This window comes from Chionomys nivalis, chromosome 23, assembly GCF_950005125.1.
Source record: "Chionomys nivalis chromosome 23, mChiNiv1.1, whole genome shotgun sequence".
Classification (NCBI taxonomy): domain Eukaryota; kingdom Metazoa; phylum Chordata; class Mammalia; order Rodentia; family Cricetidae; genus Chionomys; species Chionomys nivalis.
The window spans coordinates 40,685,490-40,702,618 of NC_080108.1; the positions used below are offsets into that span (position 1 = coordinate 40,685,490).

General features: G+C 41.2%; 1 protein-coding gene and 1 long non-coding RNA gene across 2 annotated transcripts; both read right to left on the reverse strand.

Moving 5' to 3' along the window:
• Positions 1-1,430: 1,430 nt before the first annotated feature.
• LOC130865025 (uncharacterized) lies at positions 1,431-6,669 on the reverse strand. Its single transcript, XR_009056054.1, has 3 exons — positions 6,574-6,669; positions 5,848-6,006; positions 1,431-1,547 (listed from the first exon to the last, which is right to left on the reverse strand). It is a non-coding gene; the product is annotated as an uncharacterized LOC130865025 (long non-coding RNA).
• A 5,464-nt stretch (positions 6,670-12,133) lies between these two features.
• On the reverse strand, positions 12,134-12,480 carry LOC130865458 (60S ribosomal protein L7a-like). Its single transcript, XM_057756519.1, has one exon. It carries the CDS (start codon positions 12,445-12,447, stop codon positions 12,175-12,177), a length of 273 nt encoding a protein of 90 aa, XP_057612502.1. The 5' UTR covers positions 12,448-12,480; the 3' UTR covers positions 12,134-12,174.
• Between the last annotated feature and the right edge of the window lie 4,649 nt (positions 12,481-17,129).

Here is a 17,129-nt window from a genome sequence, read left to right on the forward strand (position 1 = left end):
ATTCATTTGGGAATTGGCTGGTGGACTCCCAAAAGAGTAAAGACTGACAAAACAACCAACTACACTCTTTAACACCATCCAGAGTGTTCTAAGGGATTGTTTACTTAGAGCATTGATTCCAAATCTACCCAGTGCCCCCATCCAGCTACATTCTTCTCACCAGCCTCCTAAAAGTACAGCAGACTCTGAACCTCACTGAACACATTTTAGAATCATCCCCATAAAGCCTGTCACATGGTAGATAAATTCTCCTTTTCCTCTTTATCTTGCTCTTACTTCTTGCATTGTAGGTGATGTATAGAAAGGATAATCACTAGTCGAATGTGAATTTTGTTCATATGGGCCAGACATTCCTTTCATGGGTGGGCAGCTTCTTGGGTTGAGATGGTCCTAGATCATGAGGTGTCTGGGGTGTCACAGATGCCCTGAATTCCTAGGTGTACCAATAACATTGAGAAGAGATCAAACATAGTATCTTTGTGAGATCCCTTAGGTCCATTATTATTACAGCTGGATTTTCCTGTTCTTAAATTTTGAAATCTATCATCCTGTCAAACGCTGCTTAGGTGAGCACTATGGAGATATTGGGGACATGAATTATCATTGAAGAAATGTCCAAGACATAAATACTGTAAATCATTAGTATTTTAATAAATAAAGCTTGCCTGAAGATCAGAAAGTAAAACAGCCACCCTGGTCAGCCTTAAAGATGAGGCAGTAGTGACACACACCTTTAATCCTAGTAGCCACGCTAGTTTGCCATAGAAACCAGGTAGTAGTAGTGCACGCCTTTAATCTGAGCTTCAGAGAGGAACATAAGATGGCAGGGGACAGCTCTCACACACAATCTCATTCTGATTGGCATTTTGGACTGAGGCAGGGGTAAGACACAATGGCTGGCTGTTTTGCTTTGCTGACCTCCAGGTTGAAACCCCTTCCCCAATATCTGTCACTGGGTTTTTATTAATCGTGTTACAGTACATCAATGAAGAATGACCAGTTAGTTGCTTGTATGTGTGTCTTGGGTGTTAGTTTCCTGGCCAGTACAGAATTCCTCCTATCTTGTCATATCCTGGAATAAGGAATGCAGACGGAGCAAACACAGAAGGGATTTCTAAAGGAAGAACTCATGGCTTTGTTCCTTAAGCTGATGTTAGTGGAATGAAATAGACTTTGAGAATTTACCATTTTTTATGCTACAGATAAAAAGCTGACAAGGGGGTGTAGCTCACCTACTACTTAACTGGCTCTCTTAAAAGTCCACACATCTCAGTTCTTATATGCTTTCTAAAACCAAGTTTTCTTTAAAATTATACACAAACACAAAACACATACATGGACATATATAATGGATTTGCTATGTTGATAGACAGAATATAAAAATTTTTAGTATTTATGTTTTGAAAAAATGTAAATATATTTACCTTATCCATTTCTGATTCCAATTTCTTCTAGAACATAGGAATAGCTTGGTGGGGAATTTGTGGATCTCTGTAGCCTTTCTGGTAGGAGGTCATGGTGTTTCTTAAGCCAACAGTAGGTCTAACCTAGAAAATGAGGAAGGTACTGTCTATACTCGTAGTATTTTTAGATCAGTCCTCCTAAGGAAAATTATAACACCACAGACTCACTTCAAAAAATTTATAGGTCACTGGTTGAGAGTATCTCATTTTATGTCTTATAATGTAAATAAACATCTAAAAACTAAATGAGAATAAATTAGAATTCTTATAGCACAGAGTTTTGGGGGTTTTGCTGCCCTTTGCTGTTTGTTGTTCCTCTCAGAAATTTTGTGAATCAAAATGTAGTAGTCACCTTGTCAAGGAAAGCAGCACAAGCAGTGGCTTTATTTGGGTCCAGAAAGAAACTGTCCGTCACAGCAATTTGGCCAAAATTCTGTGAGATTTCGGTGCTGATGAGATTTAAAGGCTCAGTCTGAGATAAGAACTCTGGAGGGAACAAGTGCCATTTCATAGCTGTGACGGGAGATGGCCCACATGTCCTCTTATCCCACCCAAATTACACCCTGTGTTTCTCTCATAACACTACAAACAGGCATCTAAAAATAGCAATACAATAAAACAAAATAAGATACAGTACAAACCAAGAAGCCAAAACATGTAAGAAGAAAAAGTAGAAGAAACACATGTCGATGCAGTCACTCACACACAGCCCTGGGACCCCATCTGACCCTGACCCATGCAGGCCCTTTGTTTGATGCCACAGTCTCTTTGGGTTCGTATCTCCACTGATTCTACTGTGTACGGAAGACACTGTTGCTTTCCAGTGTCCTCCATCCTCTCTGGCTCTTACACTCATTCTGCCTCCTCTTCTGCAGGTTTTCTAAGGCCTGAGGGGAGAGATTTGATGGAGACATCCCATTTAGGACTAAGTGTTCAATGTCTCTAATTATCTGCAAATTGTCTGACTGTGGGTCTCTTTATTGTTTCCATCACTACAGAAGAAAGTTTGTGACAACCGAGCAAGACACTGATCTACAAGATAACAGAATGCCATTAGGAGTATTTTTGTTACTATTTTCCATTGGCAGAACAGTAGTATTTTCTTTTCCCAGGTCCCAGGGCTAACCAGTCTAAGGTTCTTAGCCCCAAGCAATGTCAGGGATGGTTCATCTCATGGATTGGGCCTTAAATCCAATCAGATTGGTTGGTTATTCCCACAAGCTTTGTGTCACTATTACCCTAGTGCATCTTGAAGGAAGGATAGGGATATGGTTAGGGTTAGGCATACTATTAGGGTTTGGTTTAGAATTAGGGCTATGGTTAAGAGCATTAATGGCTTAGGGATATTTCAGAGTCAGAGATTTTAAGACAGCATGAGACCATATGTGTATGAGCATGATGTGGGTAAGTACAATAGCACATTTCAGTGTCATGATGTGTGTGCTTATATGCCTGTATTTTTCATGCCTATAATAGGAGTATGACTTGATGTACAAGGATTTGAGTATAGAATGGTGTTTCTCTTGGTATGTGCTTGGTGGTATAATGGAATGGTGTGTGTGTGTGTGTGCACGCACATGTGCCTGTGTGTGAGTGAAGTAGTGCACAGAAGTGACAGTGTACAATGGACAAGTGCATAAGTATGCTGAGTGAAAGTGTCAGTGCAGTAGCTGTGCAAAATGTAAGGAGTTTGTGACCCCATGCAAGAATGTGTGTTTATGAGCCCAGAATGAAGTATGAATGTGTGACTGCTTGAGGGAAGAGTATGCATGTGTGGCTGAGTTCACACGAGCGTCAGTGGCAGTACGTATATTGAGTGTGTGTTTTGTAGTGTGAAAGTATGTATCATCATGACTAATTCATATTGTGTTGCAGTGATAGACATCAATACCAAAGCAACATGGAAAGGAAGTGTTTGTTTCAGCTCACAGGTTAATCCGCCAGTGAGGGAAGCCAAGGGAGGAACACAAAGCAGGACCTGGAAGCAGAAACCATGGAGAAAAGGAGATCACTGGCTTGCTTCTTTTGGCTCGTTTCTCCTGGTGTGCTCAGCTACCTTTCTTACATATACCAGGCCCGTGTGCCTAAGAACAGCACCGTGCACAGTGGGTTGGTCCCTCCTTCCCTGACAGTAACTAAGAAAATGCCTCACAGATGTGCCCACAGTCCAAACTGACGGAGACAGCTCCTCCATTGAGATTTCTTTTTTCAGTTAATGTCTAGGTTTGCATTAAGCTGACAAAACTAACTAGCACAGAGTGTGTAAGTATGTGCAATAATGTATGAAGAATGTGTAAAGGTAGGACTGTGATTGTGTGTATACATGGCAATGTCACATGTCTGTAGTCATTTCTGTGTCAAATGATTAAAGGCACACACCATTCTATTATACTTTCAAGCACATACCCAGAAACCACAATCCTACACTCAAACCCATGTACACTAAATCATACTCTTACAGGCACGAACAAGACAGTATGTTCATTTATATGTGATGGGGTGTGAGCTTTCAATATTGTCAGAATATAATTCCATGAAAAATGGGAGTAATTGTGAGTATATGATGTGTAAGTTATGTGAGCCTATGAGAGTAGAACAGTGTGTATTTCTAAGGAAGAAAGAATGTGGAAAGATGGGAGCCTTAGCTAAGGTCTCCATTCCTGTGATAAAGTACATGACCAAAATCAACTTGGGGAGGAAAGGGTTTACTTTAACTTGTAGGTTATGCTCCATCTTCTGGGGAAGTGAGGGATGGACTCAAGGTAGGAGCACAGAGGCAGGAACTGATTCATAGCCCATGGAGAAGTGTTACTTACTGGCTTGTTTCCCATGGCTTGCTCAACCTGGTCTATTATTCCATCCAGGACCAACTGTCCAGGTTTGGTACTGCCCATAGTCAGCTGGGCACTCTTGGCATTAATCATCAATGAAAAAATGTACTACAGGTTTGGCCATAGGCCAATATGACTAAGGTATTTCCCCTTCCCAAATGTTCTACCTTATGTCATCTTGACAAAACACTAGCCAACTACGAGAGAGAGAGAGAGAGAGAGAGAGAGAGAGAGAGAGAGAGAGAGAGAGAGAGAGATTATCTGTGGCCATGTTAATGTATTTGAAAAAGTGTGTAAATATTTGAGTGCCTAAGTGTGTCTTTAGAACACTTTATTAACCTCCCTCAGCTCATTCAATCTCACCCTCTGGTATCTTCTGGAGTTCAGGCTATGTGTGATTAGGGCAGAATCGTATGGAAATGGCCAGGTAGAGTGACTCCTGGGAGAGTCCAATGAACCTTCCTTGCCCTTACTTCTATGAAGGATTAGAACCATCTGCGGGCTGAGGAGATACACTCTTACAAACACAGCTGATCTCATAGAGATAACAGCTCTTATGCTAGCATAGTGCTGCACAACATCGGGATCCACCTCCTGTTAGTAGGATTAGGGGCTTTGAGCAATAGGAGCTGGATCCTGGAGCCACCACCTCCACCCATGCAAGTCCATCAGCCCCATGAGAAACTGAAGAGACAGGACCTACAGGTACATCATGGCCATAGTTCTGCAAAAATCCTGAGGAAATGTTATGGAATTCTGCAAGCAAGCATCTGGATGTTCTGCCCTGGGAAGCAGGTGCTGGACCAGATAGATGCACATGCATCCTGTAATGTCTGTTCCTGGAGCCAAACTCATTCCCCACGACCTGCCCTGGCTCTTCACAGTCACCAGCAGCTTCCTGCACTATGATCCTCATTTGTGACAGATGCCACATTCAACATGGAAAGCCATGTCTGCAGCCTGGAGGGCCAGAACTGCAAATTCACCCCAGGGTTTAGTCCTGAGGTCTGGACCCTGGTGACTGGCCAGAGGTTCACATTGTAGGTGGTGAGAAGCAAGGAGGACCAGCAGATCCAGGATATCTGTGCCCAGTGCAGGGAAGAAAGAAGACAGGCTGAGTACTGAATAGATGCTCTAAACTCTCAGCAATGGACAATGTTTTCTAAGAATGGAGACTCTTCATCCCATATATCTATTTTTACTGAAAGTAATTTTTATACCCTATAATCCAGTCCTGGTTTCTCCTCTCTCATCTTCCCCCTGATCCTCTCCATTTACCTACCTATTCAATCCAAGCCCCCCCCCCACACACACAAAGAGTCATATTGGAAAAAAAATCTAACCAAATTAAACAAAACAAACCAACAATAAAAATAAAGCATAAAAACATACACAAAGAGACACACACAAAACCCATGAAAACACATACATGGAAACATCATATATAAGCAAAGAACCTGCAAGGCTAAAAATGCCCAAACAAAGCATTATGGGAGAAATCATCTCCCAGAGTGCCTCTGCACAAATCCAAAATGCCCCTCCTGGTTCTCTACCTTCTGCACGCGCATTCCTGGACTACATCCTCAGGTCCACTCTGCACGGGTGGCAGTGACGCTTGTCTCATGGTGGCGGGTCAGACATTTACCATTCTCATCACACAAGCCAAGCTGACTTGCTGAGTTCATCTCTGATCATTGTGTGTGTCCACCCATCTGCAAAAACAGGTGCCACTATCAGCCAGCCACACTACCTGGGAATGGCAACATTAAACTGTGTCATTATGCCACGCCCCCTGCCTACTGGGAAAAAACCGCCAGGGAAATGCACATGTTTAATACAAAACCCCATTAAGTATGGAACCAAGAGCAGTTGGCCACAATGGCATGTGCGTGCAATGATGAGGTCAGCTCCCCTTTAGGCCTAAATTTATGCATCCCAGGGCCAAGGAATGTGTCTGCGCATGAAAGAAAAAGTTGTTTAGTCACCCTCGGCAGAAGAGATAATTACATGCAATCCTGAAACCCCTCACCCAACAGGCATTTACTAAAACCCAGTATGCCAGGCACGGTTCTCTGGGTGCCGCTTTCACCATACTATCCCTACGCCTATCACACTGCTCTGTGCACACTAAGCGCTCAGTACCAGCCAATTGATCAACTATAAACCGTCCTTCTGGACCCAGCCCTTATGGTGGAGCTGTCTGTGTGGGACCTGCAGGGACCCTGCATGGAAACAGCTGAACAGTAGGAGGCGCTGTGCAGCTTGGGCCCATTGCTCACCTTTTTTCAAGCTGCAGGAACTGTGGCAGTCTGTGAGGTTGGACTCTGTCTGGACCGCCACAGGACTGGAGTCAGAGACACTGCAGAAGCCGGCCCTTTACCCGAAGAAGGTGCTGGGAACAGAGGAGCTGTGCAAGGCTGCAATGGCTGCAGGTGCTGTCTTCGACCCCATGTGTTCAAGAGAGAAGTCGAGGGTCAGGGTTTGAGCTCACACTACTTGCAGATAAGCCTGCTTCAGGACCCCTCTGGCCCCCATCTGCTGTTCTGAAAACTCCTGCGTGTCTGTATGGGATTTCAGCTCGGTGGCCTAGCTGGCCCAGCTCATGGAGGCTCTCATGTGTCACTAAGCTTGGCCTATGTTTCCCCAGGATCATGGTGGTCTTGCTGAGTCTGATGTGGCTCCGCTCCACGTCTTCCAGATGCTGAAGGCCATGTGCTGAACAGTCACTGGCGAGGATTCCCTGACCATATTCCTGTTTACATCAGGAATTGGATGTTAGAGGTGTGTCTAGTACTTCCGGTCGGAGGGTGGCCGGGATGGGGGAGGGGTGAAGAGCTACAGGCTGGCTTGGCTCTGAATGGCTCAGCCTGTCTTTGGGTTTCCTCCCTGGGTCTGCAGACCAATTCAACTTCCAGGGACCTTAGTTGGCTCTACCATTGGGATCACACTGCTGGATAACAGAGTGGTCCACGCGGTCGATGGTCCTTCTGTCTGACTTTTTCCCACCTCTTCACCATGCCTCCATTTCCACAGGAACTGGAATAAGTGTGGCTTTGGTCTCCATCTACCTGACAATAACAGCCTCAGGGAAGCACTCAGAGAAAAGGACATTACCACTCTTGGACATATATCCAAAGATATATGCTCAAACATACTACAGACATTTGTTCATCTATGTTCATATCAGCAGTATGTATAATAGCCAAAACATGGAAAACGCCTAGAAGCCCCTCAACCAAAATGGAGTACTACACAGTGGTAAAAAACAAAAACAAAAACAATGACATCTGGAAATTTGGATGCAAATGGATTGAACTAGAAAAAAATCCTGAGTGAGGTAACACAGGCTTTATTCAAGGTAATCATGGTATGTACTACCTCATAAGTGGATATAAGATGTAAGATAACCAGCGTGTAGTCCATGGCCCCAGAGAGGTTACATAACAAGACGAACCTTAAGAGAAACATACATAGATCACCCTGGGAAGGAGAAATAGACAAGATCGCTTGAGAAAATTGGGAACGTGGGAGTGAAGGAGAAGGGAGGGCACGAGTGCGGGGAGGAAGAAAGAAGGGGAGCAAGAAGGAGAATATGAAGAAACAAAATGGTTGAGATGGGGAAAGGACAGGGAGGGAGAGCAAGGAAAGAGATATCTTGATTGATGGAGCCATTATGGGACAGGCGAGAAAGCTGGCACTAGGGAAATTCCCAGGAATTCAAAAGACAGCTAAGACCCTAAGCAGTATTGGAGACTGCCTGAACTAGCCTCGCCCTGTAGTCAGATTGATAACTATTTTAAATGACACCATAAAACCTTAATCCAGCAACTGATGGAAGCAGAGTCAGAGAGCCACAACTGAGCACTGGGCAGAGCTCCTGAAGTCCAGTCAAATAATGGAAAGAGTGAGAATATGAGCAAAGAGGTGAAGAAGATGGTGGGGATACCCACTAAAACAGTTTACCTGAGATATAGGAGCTCACCATCTCTGGCAGGACATGGAAGGAACCAGCATAAAACCAACTAGGACCTTAGAATGTGGATGACAGTTGTATGGCTTGGGCAGACTGGAGGGGGCCGCTGACTCTGTCAGCAGGATTTATCCCTACTGTTTGTACTGGCTTTTTAGAACCTGTTCTCTTTGGAGGAATACCTTGCTCAGCCTCGATATAGTAGGGAGGACCTTGGTCTTTCCTCAAATTAATGCGCCTTACTCTCTCTGAGGAGTGGATGGTGTGGGGTGTGGGAAAGAGAAGGATATGGTAGGAAGGGAGGGAGTGGGAACTGGTTTTGGTATGTAAAATGAAAAAAGATAGTTTTTAAATTAAAAAGTACAAAACGTTTTCTTGATTAACTATTTTCTTGATTGGCATGTACTGTCCAACTTTATCTCCTTTCATTTATTCTAGTTTAAAATACTTTTTTCTCAGATACGAGGCTAGCAATGCTGATTGCATCCTGGTCCTATTTGCTTGGAATATTTTTTCATCCTTTCACTTTGAGAAGGTGTTTTTCCTTTAGATCTGAGTTTCTTTTAGGCAACAGAATGATATATTTTGTTTCTTAATCCATTCAACTAGCCTATATCTCTTGATTAAGAATTCAAGGCCACTAATATTTAAAGCTATTATTGAAAATTGTGTGCTGATTTCAGGCATTTTTTGTAGCTTGTGTGCCTAGACAGTTTTTGTTTCTGCAGTTTTTGCTTTGATTTCTTTCCACAGTCTCTAGCCTATATTTATTTGTCTCTTACACCAAATTCTTGCTTCCAGCATTCTCTACAGGGCTGGCTTGTTGCACATGAATTCATTTAATCGTTTGTATCATAGAAGTGTCTCCTATTGACATCAACTATGGTAGGTAGTTTTGCTGGGCATAGGAGTCTAGGTTGGCATTGTGTTTTAGAATTTGAAGTACACTGCTTCAGGCTCTTCTGGCTTCCAAAGATTTATGTGAGAAATCAGTTGGTTTTCTGATGAGCTCTTTCTTTTACTTGTGGCTTGTGTTTTTTCTCCTGTAGTTTTCAATATTCTTTTTATGTTATATATATTTAGTGTTATGCATATAGTACAACTTGGGGAGTTTCTTATTTTCATCTTGTCTATTTGGTATTCTGTGTACGGGCATGTCTTTCTTTAATTCGGGAAAGTTTTCTTCCATATTTTTTTTTGATCTGGTCTATGCCATTGACCTGGACTACTCCCTTAGCAATGCTTATAATTTAAGTATTTTATATTTTCATAACGCCCAAAAATTCCTGCATACTTCTTTCTAGTATTTGAATTTTTTCATATTTACTTGTGTGGTCTAATTCCTCTACTTTGTAACATGGTGTTCTATCCTCTACTTGTAAGGTGTTTCCTGGAGTTCTGTTACTGGGACATTGAGTTTTCCATTCCATCTTCATTTCAGACTTAGCTCTCTTCACTGTTTGGTTTTCAAATCCTGGATTGCCGGGTTTTTTTTTGTTGTTGTTTTGTTTTTTCTTTCAGCCTTATATTTGTGTTTTCCTGGATATCAGTTGGGCATTTATTCTCTTTAATTTATTCTCTTATTTGTGTCTTTTAAAAATTTACTTATTAATTTGATTTAGTGTACGATAGTACTTTGAAAGATCTGTGTCCTGGTATTTTAACTACATAATTCTCACTGCAGACCATTTCTAGAGGACAGGTGGGTTTGGGGGCAGAGACATCCTGTTTTGACCTTTCATATTGTTTGTGTTTTGTGAAGAGATTGAGTTATGTGTACTTTTTGTTCTTTGTGTGTCTGATGTGGACACAGCAAGCTGGGGCAGGAGCAGGGCTCCTCAGACTGTCCTGGGGTGTGGGGTATGGTACTGTGGTTCTGTCTGAAGATTGTGTTTAGGGCAGGGTTGTGACTGTGAACTCATAAGCTGGGCTAAACTTCAGACCAGGGTCAGCGTGGAGGCAGGGTATGACATGGGGCATGACATGATGAGATCTGTAAGACAACAGTAGAAATACATAGTTCATTTCTAACAAATATTAAACCACCTTTCTGATATTATGGGCAGAGTATTAATGGTAGTTACGAAGGCATAACTTTTTTTAGGGTAAAAATTAACTAAGTCCATGGTATTTGGTCAGTTGATGAATTTTAGCTAGAGATAAATTTAATTTAGAATCTGCACTCAGTGATACAAAATCCAATTAAACTGCCTGTGTATTATTTTTATATTTACATAATTAATTTTAGTTAATTTTGGATTTCCAAGTACCCATTCAAAGTATTTGGTTATTTTATCTCTATGTGTATGGTTCTATTTATCTTTATATTCACCCTTTAGGAAGACAGATAAAGAGAGAAAGGAGATCACCACAGAAAGTTTGTATATAATTTAATATGAATCAATAATAACTTATACATATAAACACAATAATTCATTTGGATTTTATATGTATATATGTATGATCATATTTTGAAATAGTTCTTCCATCATTTTTATTTTGAACCTTCATGGTTCTTAAAGAGCTTATTGAGAAATAATTTTTGTACCTGTCTTGTACAAGCTTGAACTTACATTTTCTGATCCTGGTAGTGGTGCAGACACACTTGTTATCTGTTGTCTTTTCAGTTTATGAAAACAGTATGATATGTTGTTAGGTTTCTGGTTTCTCTCAGTTCCCTTCTCATTTTAAGGATATCATGAAGATGCAAGTTCACAGTTAGTGTTTTTATATGATGCACTAGCAGTTACTCACATCATCACTTTACATCCTGTAAGGGCTGAGGGTCTTGTTTCATCTCCTAACACAGGACTGACAGAGTTCAAGGGTGTTTTTCTATATTTGAGTGTGATCAGTGCTGGTTGCCTTGTGGTTGAACTTGTTTTCCCAGCATGTTGGAAATCATCTGCCTGATTTAATTCATGTTCTCAGAGCACTTTTCTATGCATGCTTAATTTGTACAACAGCACCTTGTCCTCTGTGGAGCCTCCCAAGGCACAGAATAGGTGCAGAGGCTCCCAGGAATTTCCCAAAGATCGCTGGGTGTCTGACACAGCATCACTTTTTCGTCAGAGACAGACTCTTAGCTGTAATTAGCTCCAGTGGATGAGACTTGGATTATCCAGAGTACCAGACAGATGTGGCTGGGAAAATGAGTTCCCACAGGGAAGAGGTGACAGCCCAGCTGGTCCTTCTATGTTGTTTTTTTACAAACTAGGTAAGCTGAGTTTTCCCATTGGTAGCGCCCCCTTCTACATTCCCAGGCCAGGGCTGTCCTGGTGAAGAGCAGGACTTGACTAGCAGGGCAGTGGGAGAGGAGTGGATGGTGCATCCTCTATATAACCCTATCTGGGGCCTCCCTTCACTTCATTCACAGAAAATTCTCAGGCTGCCTTGTGCTTATTTCTCTACTTCATTTGCAGTAAGTGCTTAAGGCTGAAGACCTGGGGGAGAGCCTGGGGCACTAGGATGGTTTCTACTAAAACAACAGAGCTGTATCTGTCCAGGACATTGTCTGTGTGCTCACTGAATCCTAGTAAGTAACATACATGAAAAGAACAATTTCACAAAAAATTATAACACATATATCTGTAGTTTTGATAAGGGCTTTTGTTTTTTATATCTTTCTGAAATATTCGATTGGATTTATATCTTGGCTTTTTAAGGATACCTTCACGGTTTGTTGTAGGACAATTAATAAAAACCCAGAGACAGATATTGGGGTTCAATCTAAAGGTCAGCAAAGTAAAACTGTCAGCTTCTGGCTGTTCCCTCTACCTCAGTCCAAAATTAGGATTGTCGTTTTGGACCGAGGTGGAAGGAAGTGTCCGTGGCTGACTGTTTTGCTTTTCTTTTTTTTTTTTTGGAAGTTTTATAATTATATTTATGTACAGAAAACTCAGCAGTACATTTAACCCAGTTTAGTGGCGAGTTCTTTGGCCTTTGCCTTTTCCAGCTTGGCAATTCGAGCCACAGATTTAGGACCCAGGACGTTGCCTCCCCAGTGGCGGCGGATCTCATCATATCTGTAGTTGTAATTGGTCCTAATAGCTTCCACCAGCTTGGCCAGAGCACCCTTGTCTTCCGAGTTAACCTGTGTGAAGGCAACAGTGGTGCACGTCTTCCTGTGGACCAGCCGTCCCAGCCTGGCCTTTCCCTTGATGATGCAGTAGGGGACCCCCATCTTGCGACACAGGGCAGGCAGGAAGACCACCAGCTCAAGCCCGGCAAGATGCCCAAGGGAAAGAAGGCCAAGGGGAAGAAGGTGGCCCCGGCCCCCGCCGTCGTGAAGAAGCAGGAGGCGAAGAAGGTGGTGAATCCTTTGAGAAGAGGCCTAAGAACTTCGGCATTGGGCAGGACATCCAGCCCAAGAGAGATCTCACACGCTTCGTCAAATGGCCCCGCTACATCAGGCTGCAGCGGCAGAGGGCCATCCTCTATAAGCGCCTCAAAGTTCCTCCTGCCATTAACCAGTTCACCCAGGTCCTGGACCGGCAAACAGCTACCCAGTTGCTTAAACTTGCCCACAAGTACAGGCCAGAGACCAAGCAGGAAAAGAAGCAGAGGCTGCTGGCCCGTGCTGAGAAGAAAGCTGCCGGCAAAGGGGATGTCCCAACTAAGAGACCACCTGTCCTTCGAGCGGGCGTCAATACAGTCACCACTTTGGTAGAGAACAAGAAGGCTCAGCTGGTGGTGATTGCCCACGACGTAGACCCCATTGAGCTGTTTTGCTTTTCTGACATCAGGTTGAACCCCAGTATCAGTCTCTGAGTTTTTATCAGTCGTGCTACAGTTCATCTTTCTGTTTGTATCCATGCCTGTTCAGGCATCAGACAGGGGCTCGACCTTATCACCATCCATGAAAGGGTTTGACATCATCAGTAAATGCAGCATATTCATTATCTTGTCTGCATTGCCTTTATAGCTTGGATCTTGACCTTGGAAAAGTCATTCAAGTCACCTAGCTTCAATTATCTCCTCACATCAGAGAGATTATAAAAGGATATGATATGGCTAGAAACCAAATATGAGTGAGTACATCCCATGTTCCTCTTTTCGGGAACTCACCAAGGCCAGCTGGCCGGGGTCTGAAAAAGCATGGGACATAACCGGTCTCGCTGAACATAATGGACAATGAGGACGACTGAGAACTGAAGAACAATGGCAATGGGTTCTTGATCCTATTGCACGTAATGGCTTTGTGGGAGCCCAGGTAGTTTGGATGCTCACCTTAATAGACCTGGATGGAGATGGGTGGTCCTTGGACCTACCACAGGGCAGAGAAACCTGCTTGCTCTTTGGGCTGAGGAGGAAGGAAGACTTGATTGGGGGAGGGGGAGGGAATGGGAGGTGGTGGCGGGGAAGAGGCAGAAATCTTTAATAATTAAATAAATTAATTTAATAAAAAAATAGTAAAAAAAATAAAAAAAAATAAAAGGATATGATAAAAATATGATCAATTGGGCAGTTAATGAGGCCATGTTTCACGAATCTTTGAACTTTTAGATGAAAAATGGTTCATGGTTACGTGTACATTAAAGTTACGTATACATCTACAATCAGAGAGAGGATATGAAACTAATATTTTTCTAGGCCAAAAAATGCAGGGAGAGATAAAATAATTTTAACACAAAATTTGATTATGTCATAAGGAAAGTACCTTGAATTTTCTAGTTTGACACTATACTTTGGCAAAATCTACTGTATGCAATCATACAAAGGAGAATTCTACCATATATAGTAAGAAGGGAACATCATGCCTGCCACTACCAATTGATCACTTAATTTTTTACATAAATTTTATTTGATATGTGTGGATGTTTGCCTTCATGCATATCTACACAATGCTCACATAATTCTGAAGAGATTTCTGAATCTCTTGGAACTGCATTTAAAGATGGCTATGAACCATATAAATGCTAAAAATTGAATCAGGTCTTATAGTAAAGGAATAAGGGCTCTTAAATGCTAAGCTATCTTTCCAGCTCCATTATCAATATTTTTCCTAAAGGAATTGACATTATGAAAATACAAATAATAGCATCTATAATATGAGCAAATTTGTCTCTAAATGTTATAGGGTTAGTCACTGTAACTTTAGATTTTCTATGTAGTACTTGGATATTTGATTATCTCTCTCCCTCTCTCCTTCGCCCTATTCCCTCCCCCCTCTCTCGTGTGTCTGTCTCTTTCTCTGTCTCTCTCTTTCTCACATACACACACGAAAGAGAGAGAGACAGAGAGAGAGAGAGAGAGAGAGAGAGAGAGACAGAGAGAGAGAGAGAGAGAGAGAGAGAGAGAGAGAGAGAGAAATCTTTCTGGATCAGCTAGGCTTGCTGAACACTCAACAATCCTGATCCTCCTATCACTGCCTCCCCAGCTCTGTGACCACAAATGTGTGCCACATACTCATTCTTTATATAATGTGGGTTCTGAAGTTCAAAATCAGGTCTACATTCTTTCAAATCCAGCCCTTTTCTGAGACCTATCTTTTCTGCCCTTGAGAAGTGATATTTGTCTGAAGAAGGTGTTTGGTCTTGATCAGACTTAAACCCTCTTCCCTAGGGAACAATCTTTGGAGGACACTCAACAATGGAAGGAGTGGGAAAATCTGGATATCTCCTTGTGGAACTAGACTGGTCAAGGGAGTTCTGAAAGCCATAGATAAGAAGAGTAACATGAGCTTGGTGTCCAGTAATAAAATTATGTATCAAAGCAAAGTCATCATAAGGATGCATAAATATCTTCATTTCATCTCATGCTTCAGGCAGTAACCCTTTAGGATAGTATAGATCCCTGCTCAAAATATGTTAAGTCTTTACTTGGCTTCTGCTAAAGTCATGTCTTCTTTCCCAATGAAGATCCACAGCACATTATAGATTGTTATAAAAATATAAACATACTTCTATATGGGGGATTAGAAAATGATTCTGGTGGTCACACTTCTTTCCATTTGCTTCTGTTTACTCAAATTTCTTCATATTTTTCCTTTTTGTTAGCTTGTAAGATTGATATGTATAGCAGTCTTGTTTTCTAAACTTTCAGAAGTCTAGGTTCATTGCTTTTCTGTTATTTATAATATGTTGATGTTACCAAATACAGTTACTTCAAAGTTTTGTAAATAATGTTTTTAATTTTTTTCTGTTTTCATTGTCATCCCTTCAATTCTTGACTTCTTATGTATTTATTCTATCTAACAATTTCATTTTATTGTATATTAGCTTATTAGCTACTTTTTTATTACTTTTTTATGACTATAAAAATAAAAAATAGTTCAGATTTAATATGGCAACAGATATTTGCTAAGTAAAATGTTGCAGTGTATTTTCAGACAATCTTAGTGATTTTTGTAGTTTAGAAAATACAAACATGGGCTTCTCTTTTCTTGAGTATTCTGTTATTATCTTGTATATTTATTGCAATTCATGTTTGAGTTCCTAGAATCTATTTTGCTTTGGTAGACACTCTTTGTCTTCCCCCTATTTTCTTACATTACTCTTAATTTCTGGAGTACATGGCCTAACCTTGGTTCTCTTTTTCCATTTTCTACAGGCAGGATTTGTATACATCATATTATGAATGGTTCCCTTTTACATTTCTTTTTGTTTTTAGTTATTAAAAACCTCTGACTCCTTATATGTATTGCCACAACACTGCCATGTGTACAGAATTTCTGTATATACAGAAATACTTAAATCCTCTTTAGAAAGGAAGGTACAGCCTTATGTACACTGTTAATTGTAAAGGATTCATTTTGCTGAGGTCGTTGCTTTTGGAATGCTACGTTTTCTAGGTCATTCCTGAGAAATTCCTTCCCAGCACTTCAACTGTCTATCAGAGTAGTCCAGATCAGTTACAAGATTAGAGAGATGGCTATGTTGGTAAGAGTATGTATTACTCTTGGAGAGGATCCAGATTCCCTAAACCTACTTTGAGAGAATTACAGCTACCTGGCACTCCAGCTCCAGGAGATTCAGTGTATCTGGGCTCATGTGCCTTTATTTACATGCACAAATCCACAAAAAGAACAACATCCCTATATACCTAATTAACAATAAATGTAAAAAGAGCACAATGCAGTCACAAACCACAGTCATTTCACTCAGTTTTTGTTTAATTTCATTATGAATGTGGTTTATCTGCTGGTGGTTGTCATACTTGTGTGACAATCATTAATACAATTGTTCATCCTTACAAAACGCACATGTGAAAATGTGATTACCAATGTCTTATCATGAGTTTTAGACATGTCCAATACATCCTCTTTTAAAATCAATTAAAAAAAATCTCATGAAGACTAAAATTTCAACAAGATGAGTATGAAGCATAGAGATTGGGAGGTCCAGCCTGCTAGAGCTATCTAGTGAGTTTGAGGGTAGCCCTACATAACTGCTGAGGATCTATCTAAAAGAAATACTGGTTTTAGACTTCAGGGATTTTGATTGTAGGGAACTTCAACACTTCATATTCTGGCATGTTGGCCACATGGAATTGCGTATGGCAATGGACCCACCGTGTTGACGCTGATGTGGCAGACCAACCTAGGTGGGAAGGCTAAGGCTAAGTCACAAGAAGAGAAAAACAAGCTGGGCACAGGTACAACATTCCACACAAGCAAAAGTCCCAACCTTCCAGATTGCTTTTAAGAATAAACAATGTGTTGAATACATCCTCTAAATTCTATGTTCACACTTATTTTTTTCTCTTATTAAAAGTATGTTAAACATAGAGCAATGATAACTTCTCATCCAAAGTTATTATTTTGATATTGTGGAGATTGCCTTCCTGGAGAGATACTCTATCTGCTAACTTATCATAACTCTTTAACAGATTTTGATTTTCAATTTCAACAGTATGAATTCTTTC